Consider the following 27,468-nt stretch of genomic DNA (forward strand, 5'->3'; position numbering starts at 1 on the left):
GTTTCGAATGATCATCAAAACCCTTCAAGAGGCGCTGTTCTCGCCAAGATAATAGAAATTTTCAACGATGTTTCAAATACTCCAGTTATGCGTGGAGAACGCATCATGCAAAACTCAATTTCCACCAAGTAGCATCCAGCCATGCACATTTTCACCGTTCTTTCTAATATTTTCCGCAGACGTCGCGATGGTCGCCAAGATCCACCCAAGATGCACTTACGACAATGCCTTCAACCTCTAAAAGACGACCACCACACTATGAGTGTTCAAATGTACAAAAATCTAGCTTTAAATTAGCCCCGCTGAGGAACGATTTATATAGTAACTAATTTTGTCCGTAAAACTCAATAATACATTATTCAACTTCATCCGTTGAAGAACGCACTGTATATAATATATACAGACAGTATAAGGAGAAAATGTTAAATAAATGGGGTAAGAAAGATGTGATTCTGAGAAAGTCGATATATTTTTAGTCACTTTTTTCTGTTTTGATTTTCTCAGTACGTCTCGTAGTCATTATCACTCCTACATTTTTTAATCCATTTACACACCCTAGTACAGTTATTATAAACAGGAAATAATAAGAATATAAAAAACTTACTTTTTCAATACAGATTTCATCTTATGAATATATCAAAACTTTTCTATAAATCTCTATAATTACGTATACTCGTATGTCGCATACCTATATATCTGCAGAAATAACACTGCATTTGTTTTATGAAGTTGTTGTTTCAATTTGACGCCTGACTGGGGAACTGAATTAATACTTCAGCCAATTTTATTGCCTTGCGAAGCGCACTTATTCTGACATGTGGAAGCGTGGAAAGGGAAATAAATAAATACTTGTTTACGTGGAATTCTACCTTTGACAGAGTGATGATGGGGATCGTACAGAAAATTGCGTAGTTTCGCTTCACCACTTCTTTAAGGAACAGCGCCGGTTCCATAAATGAAATTCTCACTATAGAGATCTCGGAAACAGTAAGAGACATGAAGTAGCTTAAATGGAGGCAAAGTTTCATAATCGTTTTTGTTTCATTTCAGCCTCGTTTGAGGTGATATTGAAAAAAGAACAGTTTATCATGGCAACATTTTGCCCTCTATCGAATGGCATATTTTTTTGTATGTAACGTTTCGTCTCTCAAGGACCATCATTAACATCATTTTTTTAAATACGACCCTGGATTTTTTTACAAGCCTTCATGATCCCCAATGCTGTAATATCTCAGGCCGAACTAGAATCAGACGTTTTGTCTCAAAAAATTCACCTTAGTCATACTTAGTATCTCTTATTGTTTCCGACATCCCTGTATTTCCACAAGCCACTACTATCGGTCGTTGTTGGCATTACCATTTTAGTAACAAACGAGGATTATGACAGAATTTCCAGTGTAAATGTGTGTGTATTCCATTGTGAATTTTTCAACACCCCCTAGAGAAAATATGTTTCCACTTTTCGTGTAGGCCCCTTAGAAAATAAAATCTATTCTTCGTTCCATTTGGGCATACTTCAACTTTAGGCTTCTTTCAATTGCCAGAACAATTCGTTCTTATCATTCGGTGTTAATGAGTTTGTTATTTTCTGTTTCACTCACAATACTACACACACACTATAAAAAATAAATAATCTGCCTGTCTATTAAAGTATATTTATATTATTGTATACGCCGCCTTAGTTACCATTTATATAGCAGTATAAAAAATTAGAGGAAAATAGGACGATAAAACCTTTTTTTCTGCTCTGGTTTTTTATTATATTACAAACATGGCTAAAATTGATATTAATATCTGAATATTATAGTATTTGCTTGATGTTATTAAGATTTAATTTTTACTTTAGTAAAGCTACTAGTTTGTATTCATTTTAAAGTTAAATTTATCTGATTTTGTAGTCAAAGCCTCTTTATAAAAATTTACAATTTGTCGGTCACATCAACTAACTTTAAGGAAAAGTCCTGCCACTAAAAGAGTTAGAAAAATTCATATAAGTAAAGAGTAAAAAATAAATACATTACATTGAAATAACGAATAAGTTTTTGGCTGAATATGTCAGTGCTATTAGCTTTTGGTTATTTTATAAAAATTTTTTTTGAAGTTAAGTAATTTACGTTTAATTTTATTTTTGTAAATACTAAATATCTTGAGAAATCGCTCTGTAAATAAGCATTTAATGATACAAAAAAAAATAATAAAATCTCTCAGAGTAAGATTTACTCTATTTGTGTGATGCGGTTAACAAAAATGCAAATTTTTAAGAGATAAAAGGTAGTTGTCTTTTATATGGCGTACTTTCAGCTATTTCAACGAGAATAATTTTTGGTGTAATGTTAAATTTTACAATATCTATAACTCTTGAGTCAAAAACTTATTTGTACTTAATTCCAATATAATACATTGTTTTTTCAAAAATTCTATTGAAAAAAACTTGATAAAAAAAGCTGTATTTGTTTTACTTTCTGATGTTTTACCACCCCTAAAATTTATGGTACTTATTTTAGAAATGCTGAGTCTAAAGCAAAAAATTGGATGTGAATGAGAATGAATTTGATATTTGGTGTGGTAAAATACATATTTGATTTTGAAATTTACTCAGGCAAACAAAATTTATAACTAACATTCAGCAAAATTTAAGTATCATTCTAAACATTTATCAAAAATGATGCTTTAGCACATTTTTGATTTGATAAACAAAAAATTCTTTTCCATGTCCTGGAGACTTTTTTCTTTGGGCGCAGTACAGCTATTAACTCTTAAAGTTGATGATTGAAAATCGAATTTTTGTTATAATTATTTTGTTTCTCATTAAAATTAGATAATTTTTGTGTAAAAAGTACCCATGTTATTTGAGTCCATTTCTTTTAGTTGATTCATCTACATCGAGCTACTTTCTCCAAAAATTTGTAAAATTCTTTCATTTTTCTGCTAGTTAAGATTTTTTTAAATTTCTGAAATCATCCTTTAACTTCTATAGACAAATGTTATACAAAGGCTCCTATATTAGCTAATATCGATATTTTATACAGGGCATTTTTTATAATGCGATCATTTTTAGAAAGTTTAAACTTGATTTTCTAAAATTGTTCAAATGGACTTCTTCGAGGTCAAGTTTTTTCCAAAATTCGAAGAATTTTCTACATAACTTGGCAACCCCGCACTAAAATGATAAACTGTTTATATTGCCATATATAGAATTTTCTCAGAAATACATGTTTAAAAATATACAGGGTGTTCCATTTAAAAAATGTAATGTTTGGCGTGTCCCGTTTTTATTCATCGCCCTGTGTGTTCCAAATTAATTTTGTCCTTTAGGTTTTTTGATTCTGTACAACTTTTGTATAAACTTTTTTTCTGTATTATGAATAACAAGGGAATTATTTTACTTTCTCACACTAATGGTCCACCCTGTATATATAAGACTCAGTGCGGCATTTTATCACTGCTTCGTCACAATAAATCAAGAACCGTTTAATAGATTTATCAATTTGATATGTATAATTCAGACGATAAAACTTTTTAAATTTATTTAAATGTGGCAAGTCCTATTATCAAAAAGTGTGAAATACATGCTTGTGTTCTACGTAGCGACGGAAACCTCCGACACTGTTGCAGTGCTTGGTCCGATCAAACAGCGTTAGCGAGTACTATGTCCTATGTATGTGCAGTCACCGTGCACAGAATTGTGTATTTTATTAATTACTTGTAGTTGTACTTGTAGTTTAGCGACAAAGGCAGATTTATTAAAGATTTTAATCGATCCGTCAGCTTTAAAACCGCCTTAGCCGCTACTAACATGCGGAAGTTGGCATGTAGGACAGGATATATCAACGCTCATGTAGGGCACAGGGTAAACATATACCTCAAGCTAACTTATATCAAAAATGCAGGCAAGTTTATCAAATTGCGATTTAAAAGACCATTTAGTTGGACTATTAGCGTCAGTGAGTTATTGAGATGAGTGAGTAGCGCGCATTTTATAGATAGTGTATTCCTGAGATAAGTGTTTCTGTGATTAGTAAATGTGAGTTGAGTGGGTGAGTGCTATTGGAACTTTACTAAAACAATATGTATCTGTATCTACAGGGTGAGTCAAAATTCACTACCCAGCGGCCAGATATATATTCTAAAATAAAAAATAAAACAAAAATATAGAATACTAAAATCTCGAAAGCGGAGCCGTTTTCGAGTTAATTTTAGTTCAATAAATGCGCAATTTTCGACTGACTAATCAAGTAGGCCGGACAAATATCTTGCTGACACGGATTTACTTGACAGTGACGTATAATATTTATTTGACTTTTAGTATTTGTTGGTGAGTTCAAAATGGCAGGGTTTGCTTGTACCAACAGAGAATACGTCGATATGATTAAAGCTTTAGGAGCTTGTAACAATAACGCCCGTGCTGCCGAGCGTTTGTACAAGGAACAATTTCCGAATCGCCATCATCCCGATCACAAAACAATCCAAAATGTAGAAATACGTACTGCGGAAACAGGATGCGTATCTCCAAAACGTTCTTTGTATGCCGGTCGAGTTCGAAAATTGACATGGCAACAGGAAGAACGGTTACAGCAGGATGTTGAGAATAATCCTACCACCAGTACACGCATATTATCAAGAAACAGGCATCATGTCCAATCCACTGTTCATAGATGTCTTCAAAGGTACAGCTTGTATCCGTATCATGTAGAGCCAATTCAAACGTTGCATTCCGGAGACGACCAATTAATTAAATTTTTGTTTTATTTTCCGATGAAGCTTATTTCAACCAACAAAGAGTTTTCAATCACCACAACCTTCATTATTGGCATTATGAGAATCTTCATAAATAACGTCAGCGGAATCAGCAATGACGTTGGTCTGTAAATGTTTGGAAAGGTATCTACGGGAAAAGGATCATAGGTTCATATTTTTTGCCAAGAATACTGAATGGTGAAAATTACAGTAATTTTGCCAGGTTAGAAGATATTCCTCTACAACAACGTCCAACAATGTGGTCTCTGCATGATGGTGCGCCCGCACATGCCACATTGCAAGTACGAGATATTTTGAACCGCCGTTTTCCTAATAAATAGATTGGACGGGATGGACCAACACCATGGCCACCCCAGTCTCCTGATTTGACTCCGATAGAGTTTTGGTTATGGGGATACATAAAAGAAAAGGTTTATTTTACTATAAATGAAGCTAATTTCTGTTCTGTTGCTCAGAGTTTATACCACAGATTGCAGAAGTGTATTAACGAAAACGGTAATGTTTTTGAAGGTTAGCCAAAACCAGAAGGATCTCCGTTTTTGCTATTTCTTATTTTGTATGGATATAATAAGATTTTAATGGTGTCAATATTAAACAAAAAAATTATAAATTTAATTTTTTTCTTTACAAAATTTTTCGAAAACGGCTCCGCTTTCGAAATTTTAGTACTCTACATTTTTGTTTTATTTTTTATTTTAGAATATATATTCGGCCGCTGGGGAATGAATTTTGACTCACCCTGTATATTTAATATACTCACTATTTGTAACCATTTGAAAAAAAAGACAACATACGCACCTCTATCTGAATCGCACACCCTCTAATCATGAATTCGTCACAGTCGGAGTTCATTCAACTCTCACTCATATTCAGCTTGCTATAATAATTTTACAGAGTAAACTCAAAAAAAAAATGTTTATAAAAATATTTTTGTTCATTACCTGAATATTTACATAAATATTAATTGATTTAATCCCGAATTAGTGTAGTTATTTTTTTTTCAACCATTTTTGTGTAAAATGCTTATTTCACCCTGGGATAATTATGAATACGAACCACAGTGAGTGTAACTTCACTTTAAAATTTAACACTATTGTTTGCTGTATGGCGATGAGAAATGGTTCCAATTCCAGTCGCTTAAAACTTCTTTAAGTTACGTTCAATTTTTCAAACTACCGAATATGACGGCGCTCTGACTTGTACCTTTAATAAAACAAATCTTCCTTGCCGCAGGTCAAAGGAGTCTAATTATTGCTGTTGAATTCAGAGAGCGGAGTGGATTTTTTAAACTTTTATCATCCATTCCGTTATAGGTGAGGATCCAAAATAAAAAGGGGAAAGGAGTTGCACGTTTAATCTCCTACTTCAACGACTGCAGCTTTGGAGTAGATGAAGTGCGAGGATTAGGCTGATATGAATAGTTTATCCGCTCCTTAGTTTTAGTCAGTAAAGCATAAATTAGGCATTTCGTGAGATAATCTCTCGCACTTAGCCAAGTGCAATCTCTTCCAAATTTCTAAACGGCGAAACTAACTTAAATGACTAGTTTGTCTTTTTATGAAAAAGTCGTTTAATGGGTCGTTTTCATAAATGAAATTATCAAGAAGGGAACATATGCAGTAGTAGTTAAAAATACAAATTTATAGTATTGTATGGGAACTAAATACAAGTACATAGTTATAGAAAAATAGTAAAATGTTTGGTATTCGTAACTGAAACATTGCCTTCATGTATTCCTGTTTTACTGATTTTTTGCCATTTTTGGAAGCGTGTATATTTTTTGGTTTTTTGATTGCTGATCATTTTTTATGTCCAACAAATTTTCACAGAAACAATACTAAATAGTCGATATTCTATTATTTACTATGAACCCAAATAGTTAACATTTTTTTAAGTTAATAGTGACATCCACTTATCCCCTTTGTAGGGGTGCCATTACTTCCATTAGGGGGTCATTTTATTTAAGGTTTCTAAATCTTGTAAGAAAAAATAAATTAAATTTTAGAGATCTACAATTTTTTTTCTTAATTTGAAATAGGTAGATGGATTAGGGGTAAAAACTACCACAGCTTCTAGCACTAGCGAAAATGTAAATAAGAGCCATCAAATGATGTATCCCCTTAGTCTACCAAACAACATTTCTAAAAAAAAATAAGAAAAAATGTTCTATTAAACACATCAGGCTTTTTGAGGAACCTGGAGGCCCTTAATTGTGACATCCTGCGGTCATGTTTATTTGTAATTTTTCTTATTTTTGTCTGATTATGAGACATCTCAGAGGATGTTGTCCTCCTCGCTGCTCCTTTAACACATTTGAACAAGTTGCGGATAATTCGGTAACGGAAATGTTTCCAGTATACACGAGATGGCGCTACTACATTTTGTTGACATTTCCCTAATTTAAAAGCATACCCAAAAGGTCATTGTTTTCAAAACGTGTTTAAAATCGCCAACCATTGTTTAAAAAATGAATAGAATAATTAAATGGTGGCAAGCTCTAAATAATACAAAAAAATATCAAGAGACCTTTTTTGTCTTCCAAACTGTTATGGTGTAAATATTAATTCATGCAAGATAACTAATTAAAACCTCAAATAAAAAAATACCTTCAGTAAAATATTGTTATTTACGTAATTATAATTGTTTTCTTTAAATACAAGATTAAATACAATTTTAACTCTAAATATAAAATTTGACTTCAGCATTCCTTAATACAAATAACGCCCTTTCCGGTCTATTTAGCGACATTGCCGCTGAGAGGGAATCTACTTTTATTCAATTTCCGATTAGATTTCAGTAACTTGAAAAGGGAAAGACGATATTAACGGTCTTTAAGGGAAATTCACTTTTCTTGCCTTTCCCGTTGAATGGTTTTTAATAAATATTTGTAAACGTAAAACTATAATTTACTACATTTACTCTTAACTCTATAAGAATATTATTGTCTCTAGTTTCAAAGGAAAGATTATTGAATTTCTGGGAGCCAACAATGCTAAACGAGTTTATTTTAGTTTAAATTTTCTGTATCTATTCATAACTATTCAAATTAATCAAATAAGTATTTTATTAAAACTATAAAAATCTCTCAGTGTTTTTATTGCGTTTAATAAGCATTTTCGACGAAAAATAATGATTTAATCGGAACGTATTGTAGTATAACAACCCTAGGTTCGACAAAAAATAAGTAAACGTAGTTGTGGCCAAAAATATGTGATCGTCATAAGGAATCCCTACGTTGTGTGTATCCATTTTTATATTGACCGGAAGGCGCTGGCTACTAACTTTGTAGAGGGGATGTATGGTTTAATTATATAAAACAAAACCAGAGTAAATACACCTAACTTTATTTACATACAATTCAAATTAAACATGTGACAAATATAAAGAACAACAAAAACATTAACAACCATTAAATATAAAAGGAGAGTGCCAGGCTCACCTAGAGCTCCTGTGGGGAAAGAGCATGGCAGAGAAACCCACGATCTTTGCTCTTGCCACCCAAATACAAATACAAAACAACCGCTAACCAAAGGAATAAATTAAGATCCTTTGCTAATGATAAATAAAACTGGACTTATTTAATTTCTCACTAAATGTCATCTCACTCAAGTCTGACATACACACTTCCAAGTAAAACTGAAGAGGTTTTAGTAACAATAATAGCAACAACAACAACAATAATAATAATAATAGCAATAATAATAGGGAAGGTACTGGAGTCCCATAATACGGGAGGCTATCCAGCTAAAGTTGAGATTTCGGGAGAACAACAACAATAATAACAATAATAATAATCATGGATGAAAATGTTAGTAAATTCAACAAAGCTCTTACATACGTATGACATAAAGTGAGCACAAGAAATCAAAGAACAACGTAATCAAGATAAAACAAGTTAAATGTGAAACAAAGAGGTTGTTTTGCAATATCTGGGCAGACACGACAATATACACATATTTCAACATGTAATAAATAATGATCAATCGTTAATAATAATTGTAACAATTTTACCTTAGAAAAATATATGCCCTTGAGCATAAAGCAATGGAAGCTAAACATACAAAGAATTATTATCATGAAACATCTATAACCATCACAATCATAAGATTACATAGAACAATTAAAAACAAGTACTTAAAGAATATTACCTGCTAACTAATAACACTTTAAACAATTAACTTTTCACTACTTTGACACACTGCCCGCCGATTGTCTTACTGCCGATCTCCACACTGTTCTCACTTCAACTGCCTATCTTCGACTAACTAGGCTTCCTTCCAGAATTCCCTACCTAGGCGTTTTCTTTTTTTTCGGTTTCTTTTACCAACTGTCAATATTACTTTTTCATTATTGTGCAACACTCATGTAACAGGTGACGTCGAAGTTGATAAGATAAGTACGGTTTTGCACAGTATAGAAAAAATTAGATCCTTTTAAGCGTTAGTTATTACCTTGCGTTATATGTCTTTATGTTACTAGGAATAAGTACAGACACTATTAACAAAGTTAATGTTTGAGTGGTAAAAAAAATGCGAACCAATTGAATTCCAAACTAATTCAGCTAAAGTAGAAAGTTTTCGTCTCTAAGAGTTGAAGTCTCAGACCTTCCTTATGAGAGTTGTATAACTTTCTTTTGTTGAACCCTTAAGAATTCACTTATAGCCTTTTTCACCAATGTTTGATTTATAAGGCATATCTTAAAGAAAAAATAATTTTGAAATTGTTTCTTTCTTGTAAATTCTACTTCTGTTTCATTTACACAGAAATGTAGAAAATAGTATTTACATAAAAAAAATAATAATAATTTGACGGAACGTTAATGAAAATAAGAGACTAGGACTGATTACAAATTTGATGGAATGTATATACTTTATACTCCTAGTATTTATTATGATAACGAAGGATTATCCTAATACGTGATGTTTTCCGTTCGCAGTGATTTAATAGATTTGTTTTCCTCTCTGGAACATAACCATTGAACATGCAGCAGTAGTTTATTTATGAAGCACAGTTCATCCTTATGATAATCTAAATGAACCGCAGAAGCAGTATTTCTAAATACTTTTACAAAATATTTATGATGAATATAATATATTAACAGGTTATTAGCACATATAATAATATATTAACAGGTTATTATATATATTATATTATATAATAATTTAATAACACATATTAACAGGTTATATATATATTAATAACATATATTAACAGGTTATTAGCACATGCATATATAGTTCTTAGTTTTACTAATGGTGCTGTAATGTTTTACCAAGGGTAAAGGTAATAAAAAGATTTAAAGAGCGAAGCAGAACGGTAGTCTAATAAAATTGAATACAATAAACTTATATTAAATTACGAAAAGACAAAATACTTACGTTTTCATTCTTATAACATAATAAAGCCATTATATGTTTTGATGAAATTTGCACTTTAAACTGAGGTGTTGAAATGAAAATTATTACTACTATTTTAAAATAACAGTTCTATACTTATATGCTATTATACTACTTTACATTGATATTTATGTAAAATTACCGTTTTAAATTGACATTTATCTATGATAGCAGTTTAAAGTGCTATAATGGAATAATATCAACCTGCCAACATGAGTTAAAATGGTACTTTAAACTGACAACTGTATACACACATGCACTTTAAACATGAGTTAATGTTGAATTGCATTTCTAAACAATTTATTTCAGCACATCACTATAAAGTGAAAATTATACAAAATACGTACTATTAAGATTTTAAATAGACGTTGATAACGAAGGATTTCTTTAAAATTACATTTATAAGCAAATACCAGTTTACAGTGGCCACGTAATTACAATTCAAAATTAGAGTAGATTAAGAGATTTGTATCCTATTTGCTAGTAAACATAATTTGAACTTTACGCTTCGCAAACTTTGTGGCAATAATCAAATAATAAACAGTAGTAATCTACATTATGCTAGTAAGAGTCAATATGCGTTGTAGTATCAGAAATAGGTTAAATATTTGGTCCAGCCGTGTGCCGCTCTATGCTCACGATACACAATACTACTGACTGCCATGAAAACAGATACCATACACTCGAGCAAGCAAAACATCAAATTCGCTCACACACGCACAAACAACAATAAAATGCACGGTTAACGTCTCTCAGCAAATCACCTGAATTGTTTACCGACACGCCAGACCGACAGGACAAGCATTAGGGTGCCGCTGGATGTATCGAATAAATTGATCGATGTGAAGCTTCAGATCAGAGGGAGACATGTAATTACATGTTCTCTAATTATTATTAGACATTATCAAACAAAAGATGATTTCTACAAATGTAAAAAACTTGCAGTCTCAGCACAACAGGTATAGGGACATTTTTTATGTAACTTGTGAGTTAAAAATATTAAAAAATCAGAAAACGTGAGAATATATACTCCTGTTAATTTTTAATGTAACAGTATGTGCTATTATTTATCCCTCAATTTAGTTTTTAATAAATTAAATGAAAAAATATAAATAACCTATAACTACTTGGAAAAATAAAAAAGTGGTTTACTTACTTTACTTTAAATTAAATACTTGACCTTAAATTAAACATACAGAATCCTGCATAAAATTCACTAACACAAAATTTATAGACTCAAGACAGATTAGAATCCTTCCATATTTACACCATTTTTAAATGGTCAACAAGAAACAGCATTTTTGAGGAAAAGAAAATAGCTGGTAAGTTCCTAAGCGGCAAGGTAATATAAAATCATTTGTCCCAGAGGCCTCTGGGTGGAAATTTGCGGAGAATCTAGACGCCGAATAAATACCTCACTCGGGGAGTGAAAACAGTTTACCGTGTTTAAAAAAATGTACTCACAATGCCACGGTGAACTATAAAATTTCAATGCCAGAATAAAGGACCTTACGAGAGGTTTTAGACACTCCTAGTCCATAAATAAGGCATCTGCGTGCTGGGGTGTATTAGGATAGTGATTCAGTCGGTCCTCTCGTGCACACTTTTCCGACACTTAAGGGAACACATGCATTTGAAGCGTTCAGTGCTGGGCCGGTAAATTTTATTATGCCGGATAGGGTTGGCGTACCCCGAATTTCATGTTTTTTTATACAGAACGGTCCGATTTCTTTTATCAAACTTAAGGGACATTATCAAAAAATGTGGAAGGTTTGTTATCGCAGGGTGTTCCTTCCGCAGCTACACGCTAATAAAAGTTGTAGAAACAGAGGATTTTTACATTTATACACAAAAAATGTAAATGATTTGAACATTCATGATACACTGTATAGAATTACACGTTTCTTTCTGTCATGTATACTTACCTTTTACTTTTCACGCAAAAAAAATCTTACTTCAAATGTACAACATTTGTTTTTAAGGAATCGCACGTTTATATGTATACGCAAAAAATATTTTATTCCTTCAAGAAAATTATTTATTTATTTAAATACTTTTAATTTCTACCCAGAAATATAATTTCTTACTTTAAAAATAGGCAGCATTTAAAATAAATATTTGGTACTTACGGTTAACGAATTCTATTCCCAATTTTATGATCTACATACATTTTATAGAAACATATGTTTTGTATTGTATATTAATGTATCGTTTGTTCAATATAAAATTGAATAGTTTTGGTCAAATGGTTGTATATACTTCCTTCTTTAAGAATATATTTGAATATATATATTTCTCAGAAATAAAAAATATTTCTCACAAAACTCACAAAACACATAATACAACAGTTAGGATCGTTTGAGTTTAACCACCAGCCATAGGTTGGTTTGGGATTTCTTGATTGTCTTCATCAATATGTCTTTATATGATTATGTCGGTCGATAGCCACACGGTTTAAGGCGTAAGTACTTGAATCGATGTGTGCTATCTGCCCGGATTTCGAATCCCGCGGCCGGTAGACCGTAGATTAGCTATGCTTGTACGGAGGATTGGCACCCTCTGTGCAGGTATGGTAGGGTGGAAGAATGTTGGCTTGGGTCAATGTGAGAGATTGACACCGGTTGGCATTTGACCACCCCCCTAATTAATAAGGTTTCCCAGGTTTCCCTCATTCTTGCACTGAATGGTGGTTAGGGCCTACCAACATAAGTCGTTCCTGGGCGCAAATGCGGCCTGCTTAATAATAATATGCCGCCTCCTCTCCCGCACAAGTCTCTGACTTCTGGGCTAATTCTCGTAGTTAGAATGAGGAGTAGAGATATTATTATTATTATTATTATATGGGATCCAGCTGCTTTGTTTCAACATTCAAACTCACAAAACCCATAGTAAAACAGCTAGGATCGTTTGAGTTTAACCAACCAGACATAGGTCGGTTTTGGATTTCTTGATTGTCTTCATCGATATGTCCTTATATATGATTATATGGATCCAGCTGCATTATTGTCGTTACTCACAAAGAGATGTGTATACACAGGCCGTAAGTAGCTCCATTTAACATGCTACATCCTACCTACGCGATTCTGTGACCTGCTACAATTTTCTTTCAAGAAATACATAAGTTTGATTATAATATACCACATTTGTCTTGAATAATTCCTACGTTAATACTAAATTTTAAATATACAATCATACATATATATTGTAACGAATTGGAAATGTACACAAAGAATCACGAATGAAATTACATGACCGAACTTTGAATCGTATATATAAAAATTAACTATTATTATTTCACAACAACAAAAAATTACACAAACAAAACAAAGAACACCACACACAACACAAACAAACACACACTTTGGCTAAAATATTATTTTACAACAATTTGGCGCCCAACGTGGGGCGCCAAATTGTTGTAGTTTTGTGATAGTTTTGAAACAAACATGTTTGCAGTTTAAAATGAACTGTAAGATATATTGTAAATAAAGTCCGAGATAATAAATTTCAGAACTATAAAAGATTTGAATTAAATTATATATACAAATAATACAAATTCTAAGAAAAATTATAGATTACAGCAAATATTTCACATAGTTTGACGAAAGTATATACAATTGAATTGAATAAAATTACATTTACGGCAAATAATTCCATTTAAAACTATCTGCTCATTTGATCCAAATACTTTTTTCCAGTGTACATTTTTAAATGTATTATTCCTAATTCTTTGTGTTTTTAATACATTTAATGTAAATATACGAATAAAAGTGTGAGTTTACAAGACTTGATTTTGATGTGATCATCTAGTGTGGTGTTACCTCGCGTGTGTGAACTGCACTAGTTGTTCAGTAGGCCTGTTTAGATTCATTTGTGGCGTAATAAAATTAAACACAGTGTTTTAACTACATAACTTAATATTAAAATTTTCATCAAGAAAAAGTCTTCATATAACTGAAAATCGTAGTAAAACTTTTCCCAGAAGAAGAACGTGAAGAAAATGTTTCCTTATACTTAATTGTTTTAAATTAGAAGTCAATTTTATGGATGAAAATGTGCCTTATTTGTCTTAAATACGTACATATAATTTATTTAATTCGTTTCCATAGTTAAAGAAGCTTTATACTTTATTAGAGGGCATAAAACCATATTCGATAGCTTATTTAAATTTAAACATTGAAGGATAAATACGCCACTAAAAAAATGTGTGTAAAATTAACTTTGTCCTGTAAATAAATAGGTAGGTTTTTACAAAAATTGCTTTATATAATACTGACCTCGTTAATTTAAACCTGCTATACCAAGTTTTTTATTTTAAGAAAGCTGTTTAAGTATTAATTGGTTTAAATAATATTCTGTATTATTTATCTTTAGGTATAATTCAGAAAATATTTTATTCTAGAGAATATTATTTAGTGCAATAAGAAATCTTAAATATACGTTACTTTCCCTTCACATCATAATCTAAAATTAAATGTATCTAAAAAAATATTCTTTAGAAAATTATTGCAAAATAATATTGTCCGTATTGTATTCTTTTGTCGTACCTTAAACGATTAAACTGTCTTTTAGAAGGATGTGGAACGCAGTAGTATCCAATTATTAAAAAAAGTAATATGCGCGCCACTATATTTTGTAAATATTTCTTGTAATGCTCGTTCTCTACCTGACATATCTCTTAACATTTCTTCATTTGACATTGATAAAATCAATAATACAAACGCAATTTTATGTACAAGAATATTTATAAGATTACTACTAGTTTCTTTTTATTGATCATAGATTGTATTAATTTTAATAAAAAGACATTCTTCTCTAGAACTAAGCCTCAAATGAAAAAAATGCTGAGACATTTTATGTCAGGTAACGAATGAGGTTTGCAAACAATATTTACAAAATTACAAAAATCAGTGTAGTGCATATTATTTTTTTAACTAATTCGATACTATTGCCTACATACCCACCCCTAGTGAAGTGATTAAAATGTATTTAAACTAAAATTATGTGCTCTCTGTCTCTAATCTACATAAAATATAAAAAAAATTATTAATATAGAAACGGACATCATATTGCATAACAACGAGAGAAGTTATAGTTTGAAAAATTTTTCAATTTTATTGTTTAACTAAATATTTCTGTAGCCACATTAAAACTAAATAAAATTCAAGAAATAACTATTTGGTACAAAAGAATCAGTCGATTTTATAAATTTGCTTTTTTATATTAACTTTTTGATTCTTTTCACACAAAGCCTTTTTATTTAAAACTTCGTTTTATTTTCACTGTGACAGGAATACCCAATTAAATAAAACATAATAAATGTCTCAAATAAATACTTGCACATATTATCTCATACATTCTCCATGTTTTTATATATTTTTTCTTGTTACAGTTATACTGTAATATATAATTTATATGTTCTATATTAATGCTTTAAATTATTACTTGCATATTTTATTGAAAATTTTTTGTTACTGAAAAGTATAAGAAATTTTATATGATAGTAATAAAAATAACATAAGTATTTCAAAATATATACGAGCATTAATTGCCTGTATAGTGTGTTTCTCTATACGAGATATCAAAATATGCAGATTTCTGTTTTTTAATGGAAGACTGTACATTTTTATATAGACAGAAATTTAATTATGCCGAGAATTCGCCAGGATGTGGGTGTAGAGTCGACTTTTGAATTTATGTTTATATTGCATGTTTGTATTCTCGTATCGGTGCAGTGTTTATTTAAATTGTTGCTCAATAATAGAAAATTTATACAGAATAAACATTTACATCGTGTATTAAATAATGTGTTGCAGCGTAACAGTCCATATTTTAGTCGAAAACAAGCCCTACCGTAAATGTAAATAATAATTTTGAACCGTGTATCCCGGAATTGCCCTAAGTTACAATCAATAAACAATATTCAGCAGTAGATACAGTGTGTTTTGAATTGATTAACCAACTTAAGAGCGCTTTTGTTTTGTATAGAGATATTTTTATAAAATTGTAGTGCACAAGAACTTTTGTAAACCTTCGTAGACGTAGGTCGAAATATGCTTCGTTTCCGAGATACTGTGTTTAAATATAGTTTTTTAATTTTTTTTATTATTTATTTATTCAGGAGGATAAAATCAAAAAATTGTCCAGTCTTTTCGACAGTAGGAAAAATATACGTAATTTCATTTTTATAAGTTTCTAGTTTAAGAAAAGAAAAACAAAATTTTCACTCTGTGTTTAAAGGGTCATAAATTCGTAGAGGGGGGGAGTGAAAGATTTTTTACGTAAAAGGCCCCCCTTAATTTATGTCGATTTAAAATTGTAGTGGCTATTCTTAATATACGAACACTGTCTTTAAGTGATTAAGAATGGCCTGAAAAAAAAGTTGCTCTTGCTACTTGTTTATTATCTAGACTAGGCGGTATCTGTTTTGGTTTGGGTGAATCGTATATCACGGAGATTTTTGGCTTTTTGGCTTTCAAATATCACTAGAAATGAAAATTTTTCTGTGCGCATAAAAAAACGTTCAAGAGTTGATTTTAGGCGAAAATGGAACAGGAAAAAAATGTTTATAATTCAATTTTTTACAAAACATAGCTAGTTACAAATCGAATGAATCATGATTATTATGATAAAAATCGAAAAAATCGCAAAAATGGGGTTAAAAAACAATACTTTTTAGGGATTTTTTTTGGGGTATTTAAACTGGATATAGGACTTTTATACTTGGCTCAAAAAAACTTCATGTTATGTAGAATCATCACACCAAATTTCATCAAAATCGGTTCGATAGATTTTGCATAATAATTTTGTAATCCAGATTTTGAAAAAAATTTTGCAAATTTTCAAAATTTTGCACAGCAAAAACCAAGGCCTTTAGATACTTGAAAATTTAATCACATATAGAAGGGCTCTCAAGCTTTCAAACTTTTTTTGAATAATTCGAATCCATCAATTAGGAGAGCTCTGGCGCTTGTTTAAACATTGATCGAATTTTCGTACTTATAAACAATTAGAATTTTTAAACCAGGTTTTAAAAGTTCTTGGAAAGACGCTTCTTTTAAGAAATAAAACAGATCGATTGATAAATGAGTTACGTAGTTATAGTCGATCAAAGTTAACCGTCATTTACACTAAATGTACTGGGACATCCGGGCTAATTTTTCGAAAAATACCTTTGGTAGTCCGTGTACTTACCAGGTCTAAGATTACAATACTTTTCTTCATTGGCAACCTACTTTAAAACGGTTTAAAGTTATTTATGTAAGCGTGATATTCAAGAAAATCGTACGAGTGGTGGTGGTGGGGGAAGCAGAGAGCGCGGCCGCTTCGGCCTGCTCGAAATTGAATCGGCGAGTTCAAAACCGCGATGCGCTAAAAATTTTTAATATCTCTGCATAAACTAATATACTGTTTATCAAAGATCAAAAATAAATTTATTTAAATACTCTGAAATTGTTCAAAGAACAATTATTTTCAAAATATGACGAAAATTCGTAATATAATGAGTTAATTTCTTATTTGCTTATATTTTAAACAATAAATAATATTTGAATTATACTTTAATCGCAAAAAAAATAATATTAAAAAAAAATAATCGTTCTTTCATTTCAATATATTATTTCGTATTCGAAAAATACGACCTTGAAAAAAATAGATACACGTATATACCGTTAGGAAAAGCATCTATACAACCTGTATATACAGTGTTATTTTTTTAAAACCTGACAGTCCAACTTTTTTATTTGAAGTAATAGACTAGTACTTGCAAATGCAAAGTTGTAGGAAATAACTTGATTAAGAAAAATTTACAAATATTTTTTTCTGCTGTTGCCATTTAAAAAAATATCATTTTAGTAGCTACTGCAGAAATCTGGCAACACAGGAAAGAATTATTTGTAAATTTTTCTTATTTTTTTTTTAAAGAAGCGTCTTTCCAAGAACTTTTAAAACCTGGTTTAAAAAATTTGATTTGATTGAATATTCACAAAGTTATTCTAATTGTTTTAAGTACAAAAATTCGACCAATGTTTAAACAAGCGGCAGAGCTCTCCTAATTGATGGATTCGAATTTTTCAGCTTAAGAGCCCTTCTATATGCGATTAAATTTTCAAGTATCTAACGGCCATGGTTTTTGCTGTGCAAAATTTTGAAAATTTGCAATTTTTTTTTCAAAATCTGAATTGCAAAGTTATGCAAAATCTATCGAATCGATTTTGATGAAATTTGGTGTGAAGATTCTACATAACATGAAGTTTTCTTGAAGTATAAAGGTCATATGCCCAATTTAAATATCCCAAAAAAAAAAAACCTAAAAAGTATTGTTTTTTAACCCCATTTTTGCGATTTTTTCGAATTTTACCATAATAATCATGATTCATTCGATTTGTAACTAGCCATGCTTTGTAAATAATTTAATTACAAAAATTTTTTTCCTCTTCCATTTTCGCATAAAATCAACTCTTGAAGAGATACATAATTAAATATGAAGAAAAATATGACATTTTTCGAATTTTTTTAACACATTATTGTGCCGCCAGTTTTTTTTTATGCGCTTAGAAAAATTTTAATTTCCAATGGTATTTGAAATCCAAAAAGCCATCTCCGTGGTTATACTATTCACCCAAATATGACTTTTTGAAACAGATACCGTCTGGACTAATCGGCTTATCGACTAGATTCTTCTAGATACTAGAAAAATCATCCAAAAGTTTTCAGATGATACAGTTCGTTTTTGGTGACCTCTGTATTAGTGCAAATTGTAATTATTGTTAAACTTGAACCTGTTATTTCCGTTGTTTAAGACAAAAATAACTAATACGACCAGTATTCTGTTTAATTAAGGGGATATATCTTTAATTAAATGTCCGTCAAAAGCCCCATGAAAGTGCGCCATTTTTTACAATTTAATAACAACTGGCACTGAGGCAGTCTTGAAGGTGGAAGGTGATATATTTGCTTACAGGAATGTGCAAATAAAGACGGGAGGAGCTTTACAAACATCACTCCGGACCTCCCGAGTGTGCAGCGTTAACGTTAATATAAAGGGAGATACCAGCTCGCCAGCGTTAGTTTACAATAATTCCAAGACTGACAATTACAGTGACATTTATTGTATAAAGCTGTATTATCTCTCGCAGAGCATTTTCGACGAATATAGTGAACGTATATCAAGCGGAAACTGCCACAGTATTGACTGCAATGGAAATATAAGTCCATTGTTATTCATTGTTTTGGAGTTCTACTAGACGTGTCACACAGGGCTTTATTGTTCGAGGATAATTAAATAGTCTGCGGGCATCCATACTTTTTAAAATAATATCGAAAAGTGTGCAATATACGCTGCAAAGATTTTGATTTGCAGATTAAATTGTTTAAAATGATAGCACAACTTCTAGTTCTTCTTAAATCAGGAAATCTAATATTTCTGAACATTTTTTTATTTATTTGATTTAGTATTTTTGCTAAACTGAAGACATATTTAAATTTAATTTTGCCAAACATAAATATCTCACACTATAAAAGTAGATAATTTTTCTCTCAAATTGACTAAAAGTCATTTGTGGAATTTTTCTTTAGTCAACAAAGGTTATCTACTTTCTTTGTGAGATACTTCTGGTTAGGCAAAACATAATCTATAAAATCAAGTGATCCTTGACCAACCGATCCTTATATTGGGAGCAGATTATTTACTTAAAGAATTTCTTCTGTGTCTCAAAAATACTAATTAAATAAAAAGGGTAACCATAAAATATCACAAATAAATAATAATTTCCTTAATTACAACAATTTTCCTTCCAAACTCGGTTTCACATTTCACCTTTCTTTTAAAAAACGAAAAGAATAACTGAAGAAATGGAAAAATAGAAAAAATTCGAATTAAAAACACCTAAAAATGTAAATAATTTTCCAGATATTTTTTTGCTGGAGTAAACCTCGACAAGCAACAACACGCTTTTGGTCATTCTGAACATATCCAGAATCTGTATCAGCTTTTTCTAAAAGAGGCATGAGTCCTTTAAATATTAGATTAAAAAAAAGCTTCCAAAATTTTTCTCAATTTTTTTCATTTCTTTCCAATTATTCTCCTTTCCCCTATTTTTAATGGGAATTTTGGATCTCAACACCCTGTGCTAAAGTGTCCCATAAAATATTATGAATTCAAAAAAGCTTCTTATGATATTAATAAAATTATCTCAGTTGAATCGCGATATATCTGAAAATCAAAAACCAAAGATAAAGATGTAAAAATAAACAATTGATGAAACGTATTATAAAATCTAGAAAATTTAATGTTATGTCAATATAATCCAAAATTTTTTTCCTAAAATTCAACGTTACTCCTAGCAAATTATCTTCATAAAACTTTATGAAAAACTAATTTACGATGAATTAGACATTAAATTTTGAAGTTGTTGAGTTGGTAATGAAAAAAAATTGTAACTTTTGCATTGTATTTACAGTTAAAATAATTTTAAAGTATACAGAGCGAATTATACCTAGGTTCCTGAGGCAAAAAAGAAACACTTAACTGACTATACATCAGTACCATAATACTCCCTTAAAGTTGCTGGCCTTCAAAGAAATATACATACGAGATCTGTTCATAAAATAACCAAACTTTATTTTTTTTAAACAATATTATTATTTTTATACACTATTGGTCTTTGTCTCCTTCAAAGCACTCCCCTCCCCTATCCACACACTTTTTCCAGCCGTGTTTCCATTTCTTGAAGCAGTCCTGGATAGCTTCATTTGAGTTGGCCTTTAATTTTTTTTTCACGTAACCGTTGTCAAACACCTTGATAGTACACACGGTTCACTGTTTCACTTTGAGGCAAGAATTCAAAATGCTCAACTACATTAAAATCGAAAACAAAGAGTAAGCATTACTTTGACGTTATTTCGAAATTGATGTGCTTTCTTGGAGATCATTTGCTAATCCATTGTGATTTTTCAACTATTGTCTCAATGTCGTAGTCGTAAGCCCACTTTTCATCTCTCGTTATGATCCTTTGTATGAATGTTTCATCGTCATTGGATTGTCCAAGAAGTTGCCGACAAACGTCCACACGATTCTTTCTGTTGTTCAGTCATCAAACGAGGAACTCGATGCATGTTCAAGTTTTCACTCAAAATTAGTTGCTAACCTATTCTACAATTTTTCTGAAAGACAATCGACGATTTGCACGAACCAGATCTTTGACTTTGAGTTGTCAGTGTTACGAGAAACAACTATTCCGAGAGCTATATGCTCCTACCGGCGTTGAATTATACTCGCAACATCTAGTGCAACAGCTAGGATCACTTGTCATCAGTTTACCCACCAGACACAGACCGGTTTCGGACTTATTAGTCCTCATCAGTGTGTCATAGGTGCGACAACCTGCTGCACTAGGGGTTGCGAGTATAATTCAACGCCGGTAGGAGCATATAGCTCTCGGAGTAGTTGTTTCTCGTAACACTGACAACTCAAACATTGTGTTACGCCCTCTGTGGTTGGCAGTCGTGCAACCAAGTACCTGCAATAAAGCAGGTCGCTTCCTACTGTAGCCATTTGAACGGCACAGTTGGGAGTCCGCACGACAGATGGAGCCATTTGCGCTACCGCATACAGATCTTTGACTTTCTGTACGTAGAAGTCATCAATTGAAGTCGAAGGCCTTCCTGGTCATGGATCATCTTCAATTGACTGACGACCACTTTCAAATCGTGAGAACCCATCGTAACATTGAGTACGACCCAGAGAATCATCTCCGTAAGCCTGTTTCAAAAGTTCAAACGTTTTCGTGCAAGTTTTCGCCAGTTTAACGCAAAACTTTACGTTGCATCGTTGTTCCAGAAAAATTTATAAAATCCTCCTTTAGTCTCACTGAATTTCTCACAATGAGACTCTTTTTAAGGCCAAGGGTAACACCACGTTAGAAGAAGGGGCCGCCAAATAAACACACTGTATATTCAGATGGATAGTGGGTGTTCGTCCGCGTTTTCTCGAGTGTAGCCCCCTTCCGCACAGTCTTTCTGGGTGTGTGTTTTATGTTTTATGTTTTAATACTTAATAAAATATGTGTATTCAAATATTGCTCACACTTTTCGACACTCTGTATACTTTCTAAACCTGTTGAGATTTGAGCACAGAGATACTCAAGTAAGCTATAGAGACTATAAGCTTGAAGATATCATTAAAACTAGAGGATTAAGTGAGGCGTTATTTTATGTAATTTATCCCGTACTTAATGTGAGAGTATTTATAGAAACTTAATACTTCCAAGAGTCGCAGAAATAGAATTTACAACAGTGATATAAATTTAAAGTCAAGTCAAATTATATTTATTAATTATTATTATTATTCACACCTCACAAGCATAAATATTGTATATTTATTATTTTCTTTATGTAATGATTGACCAACTTCATTTTGCATCGTATTTTTTTATACTAATTAATCTCAAATAATTATTTTTATTTTATTTATTTTATTTTTATTTTGTTTCAGTTTCTTTTCCCGACGTTTCTGTTCACGGTAGGTATTTATTTTAATATTTACTTCTGCTTTTTTAAATCATTTCAAAATTTATTCCGCATTCTGCTACATTAGCAATAAAAAAACCATTTGATTTTTATATTATGGCACCTTTAAAATAAAGCTGTACCGACAAATCTTTATGAGGATATTACTTTACTTCAAAATAAAATTAGCAGTTGAAAAATTCATATTTTTTTCCAGTAGCATACCAAAATTTATAGGGGAAATAACCAACACGCCATATATCTATGGCACTGGTTTGAGATGAGACTTAATTTTCTCACATAGGATATCATGTTAAGCATGTATTGCGCGCGCAGAATTGTGTTTTAATATCTCCATTTATTCGGAAGATATTTAGATATAAATTTGCATGAGGAGAGGAGAAAGAGATTTTATACTTACCTGAATATATTTTATGAAAAATAGCTGGTAATTTGCGTGCCACTTTTCACGTCACCGGTTTATTGGGGACTATTTGGAAGTGATAGATTAGGGATGAATAGTCGGGAGGAAGATTGTAAATAGCCGAGAAATCCATCACCGCTTCTTTTTTCCTCAGTCGACTAAAGAGCGTTGAATTAAGTAGGAAGTAAATGTGTGTATTTTAATAGTTTGACGACAGTATTAACATAGAATCGTTAATAATGACTATGAAATGATTAAAAAATTTATGTTGATACAAGTAATGATATACATCACTCGTATATCAATGAAAGAAACAAATAATAATTTGTAAAATTGCAAATTTGCCTATCTTTTTTTAAATTTCTTGGATTTCATAAATATGCCTATCAATAGAACATCAAATCAGAGATTTTGTGACAAAAATACTGGACTGTGCCATCATATGTCTGCTTATATGTTTCCTACTCCAATTTACTATTAATAAATATTTTATAAACATTTGTATGCAAAAAACGTATTTTTTTTGCTTATAAAACCTACATTAACGAAGCAATCTGAATGCTATAAGGCAATTTGTAGAGAATCGAAATACGAATAAAACGAGAGATCGATAATTAGAAACGAAGAAAACCCGGAAAATAGTAAAATTTAGCGTTTCCTTTTAAATTCATTACTGCGCCATTTTTTAAGTTGTGGAGCTGACTTTACACAAAAGTTGTGAATTATATGTACTTTAAGTTTGCACAAAGCAGGCGCTATCGGAGCATTAGTTTTGGCACAATTGCAGTTTGAATTATTTGGTGCACTATTTTGCAAAACTTCTGGATGCGTTGGAGGTGGTCCGATTTTAATTTTTCAGCCAGATTTTAAAAGTAGAAGTATAATACTACAAAACGTATATTCAAATTTTCCGATAAAATGATGCGAAATAGGTGAAAAATTCCTCCAAACATGCTCAAAAATTGTCGAGCGCGCGTACGGGTCGAGTAGTGGGGGAAGATCGAGAGATGAGGAGCAGTAGATATTAGAGTGGCCCAAAAAAAACGAATATTTTTCGTGTCTCTTTTGAATATATGTTAGTTTATCTTGTTTTAAGAACCCCCTCAACAAGTCAGCTCAAACAAAAATTTTTTAGAGGTCGCTCAAGATTTTATCATTTTCGAGGTTGAAAAAAATCATAGGCGTGAAGAAACTTTCTCGCACGTTTTGCGGTATGAAGATGAGCATTATCCTGCATGAGAATGAAACGACATTTTTTTGACGTTTATGAAGCTTTTGGATATGTTACAAAAATTTTGGAAAAAATAATTTTTGAAACAAAATTTTTTTTATTTTTTTTTAGAATCATGAACGTTTTTTGATGAAGAAAACATGGATTATTGCTAAAAAACATTTTTAAATTATAAAACTTAATAAAAAGTGAAAAATTACTTATTACATTAATTTTCAGCAAAACGAAAAATTTAAAGATTCCTGGCACTAGGAAAAAATAATCGCAGCGTTTTGAAATTATCAGGATTTCTTTAGGACTATTTGATGTTGAAAAGCTACAGGCAATATCAGTTTATTCATTATTTGCAAAGTTATGCCAAGTTATTCAAATATCCCTAATTATGCAATTTTTTACCTTTTTAACATTTTAACCCATAATTACGACTTGTAGAGAATACTTTGCAGTTTCCAAAATCCTATTGGATTTTCTGTGCGACCATTATTTCCCGAGTCATTGATTGCCAGAGTCAAAAATGCTTTGATCGACGATAACTCGTACAAGGCTCCGGAACCGCTCAAATTGAAGAGAATTAAATTATCTAAAAGAGCTTTATGATGAAATTGCCGAAAAAAATTGTTTGAAGTCCATAAGCCTGAAAAAACCAAAAATTTACAAAAAAATTTCCGTTGATTTGCTTATGATTACTCAAAAACTGCTGACACTAAAAAAAATAAACTGCAGATCTGAAAAATAGACACTTGAAGCTTCAATTTCCTTTTTTTTATTTTCTCTATGACCATTTCCCTCCAAATTTTGGGATTTTTTAATATCCCTTAATTTCTGTGCCTAGTGTATATACCTAATATTAATACCTTGGGCATCATTTTCTCAATACCATCTAAACACTGTTCAAATTAATGTAGACGAATACCCCTAAGTACGCATAATAAATTATTACAGAAGATTGTAAACATTATTAAATTATCTGGAATATTAGTAGCATAAGAATTATTATTAATGTATCTTAAGTATGACATAAAAGGCACAAACGAAGATAATTTCATTATAAGCAAAGAAATCTTCGTATAACATAGTCCCAGAAAAAAGAAATCCTCTCTCACTTGCTCCATTTTGACTATAGTAATGGAACATTGTAATAGCATCAGCGCTTCTTCATAATGTTATGTTAACGGTTCCTGTTGACTTAAGGTAAATCAACAATAAGGTATATTCTCTGAAAATGAATAAACTGAATACTATCTAAATAAATTAAAATACATATATCTGAATATAATAAAATTAACAAAATTAATTAAAAAATGGAATATTAGAACCAAGACATCAAAAAAATTAAGTTATAAGGTGATTTAGAGCATCTTATAGGACGGTATAAATGGTTTCTAAAATAGTTTTTATATTATATAATCCTTTATAAAATATATATAAAGGCAGTATCAAATTTCTTGTATTTTCAATATTTGTACTATTTACCTAATTTTTTTTGTATTTAACCAACGAACTCATTGCCTTTAACAAAGAAAGCTCCAAAGCATTTAATTAGAAACTATTAGCCATTTTCTTGAACAGCGCACTGCTTAAAACGCAATCCTGTCGTTTTCCAGTTTCTTGATAGCCTCTGACACTACTTCGATGAGTTCTGTTCCCAGGAGGTCACAACCTCTAATTACACATTACCGTTATTTCTCTGGATGAGCTTGTCGCAGATCTGCAGTTTTATCCCGTTTCAAAATAAAAAAAGTATCGTTTATGTCTATTGTAACTGAAAATAAAAATATAAATTAGCAATTTATAAATCAGAAACTATAAAGCAAGTTTATTTAAAAGCAAATTTCCACACCACTTGCCGTGAGATACTGCTCTTTGATGCTGATTTGTTGAGTTGGGTGTTCGCAACAGCCCCATCATCTCACACAAAACAAGGTTTAATTCTTTTGAATAAGACAAACTGTAAAAGAGTACTTAACAAGTAACCAGCAAAAAACTCAAGCAGTAATTAATAGTGATGAATGAAACACAAAAATAAATAATCTCTCCTGATTTTTATAACACTTAAAATTTTGTGGCTAATCTTCGAGTACTGGTACCAGGGTGCGGAGTTCATTTAACTGCCTTCGCTTCGTCACCGTTGGCCCGCACTAACTACGTGCACTGTTAGTTGTCAATACACACATTTTTTTACATAGTACACATCCACAAATATACAAATACATGGATATTACAGGGTGGGCTTGCTACAATGTTGAACCAATCTGACAAACATTTTCTTATTTGGTACTTATTTATAAGTCGGTGTAATATATCTGATTCGTCTTTTTTGCTCCTGGTGACTCTAAAATGACACATCGTTAAGTTATACAATATTTTAAATTCTGAAGTTGACCTCCAAAGGACCCCTAAGTTCGACCTCTGGGATCGTACGGCCCTCTTAAAAACTTACAACTTTTGTTCTGGAAGTTTTTCAATTGGATTCTATCCTCCAAAGTTATTCGGGGTGATCGATTGAAATGGGACACTTTAAAAAAATCCTGAAAGCATAAAATGAAACTATATAAACATTATAAAACTATAATACAGTGTGTTATTTAAATCACTTTAAATTTATTTCAAATTCACGGTCTTAAAAAAATTTTATGCGGCTTTCGAGGATAAAAAAGCGGTATCCTATTTCAAAGTAGTTTACAATGGGATCATTTTCACTGCCTACACAATCTAATCTCGAATTTGTACCATTTTCAAGCATTTAGCCCCACTGTGCGGCGGCGTACACAAAAATTAAAGTGCATTTTAAAAAACTAATAATAACTAAAATAATTCCACTATTCATTAGATTAAAAAAAAATCTGATCAGGTTCTGGCGAACACGTACCTACTATTTATTACCCCTAAAAAAACTGACCCCCACTTATATACAGAGTAGCCCATCGAAAACGTACCGCAAGGCATTACAGGGTAGTAAAGAACTTTTCGGCAAAATCCAAAAACAGGTCAAATTTGTTTCTGAGGGGGACAACTTTTGGCTCAAAAAGCATACCAAAATCTTCAACCCCCTAAGTGGAGGTGCTATCCCCTAAATTTTTTCAAATGGGAATGGGGGTCAAGTGGGGGGTCATTAGAAAAAATTTAGGGGATGGCACCCCTACTTTCTTACT

The 27,468-nt window shown here is 31.3% G+C and overlaps 1 protein-coding gene across 1 annotated transcript in view; it reads left to right on the top strand.

Annotated features, from left to right (window-relative positions):
• The window catches only part of LOC108913519 (muscarinic acetylcholine receptor DM1), a 120,204-nt gene that overhangs the window by 86,896 nt on the left and 5,840 nt on the right, over positions 1-27,468 (top strand). The window contains exon 5 of the mRNA XM_018719083.1: positions 942-946. Within this exon, the coding sequence (XP_018574599.1) occupies positions 942-946 (5 nt within the window). The remainder of the gene's footprint in view (positions 1-941; positions 947-27,468) is intronic.

This window comes from Anoplophora glabripennis, unplaced genomic scaffold (genome assembly GCF_000390285.2).
Source record: "Anoplophora glabripennis isolate ALB-LARVAE unplaced genomic scaffold, Agla_2.0 scaffold37, whole genome shotgun sequence".
NCBI lineage: Eukaryota > Metazoa > Arthropoda > Insecta > Coleoptera > Cerambycidae > Anoplophora > Anoplophora glabripennis.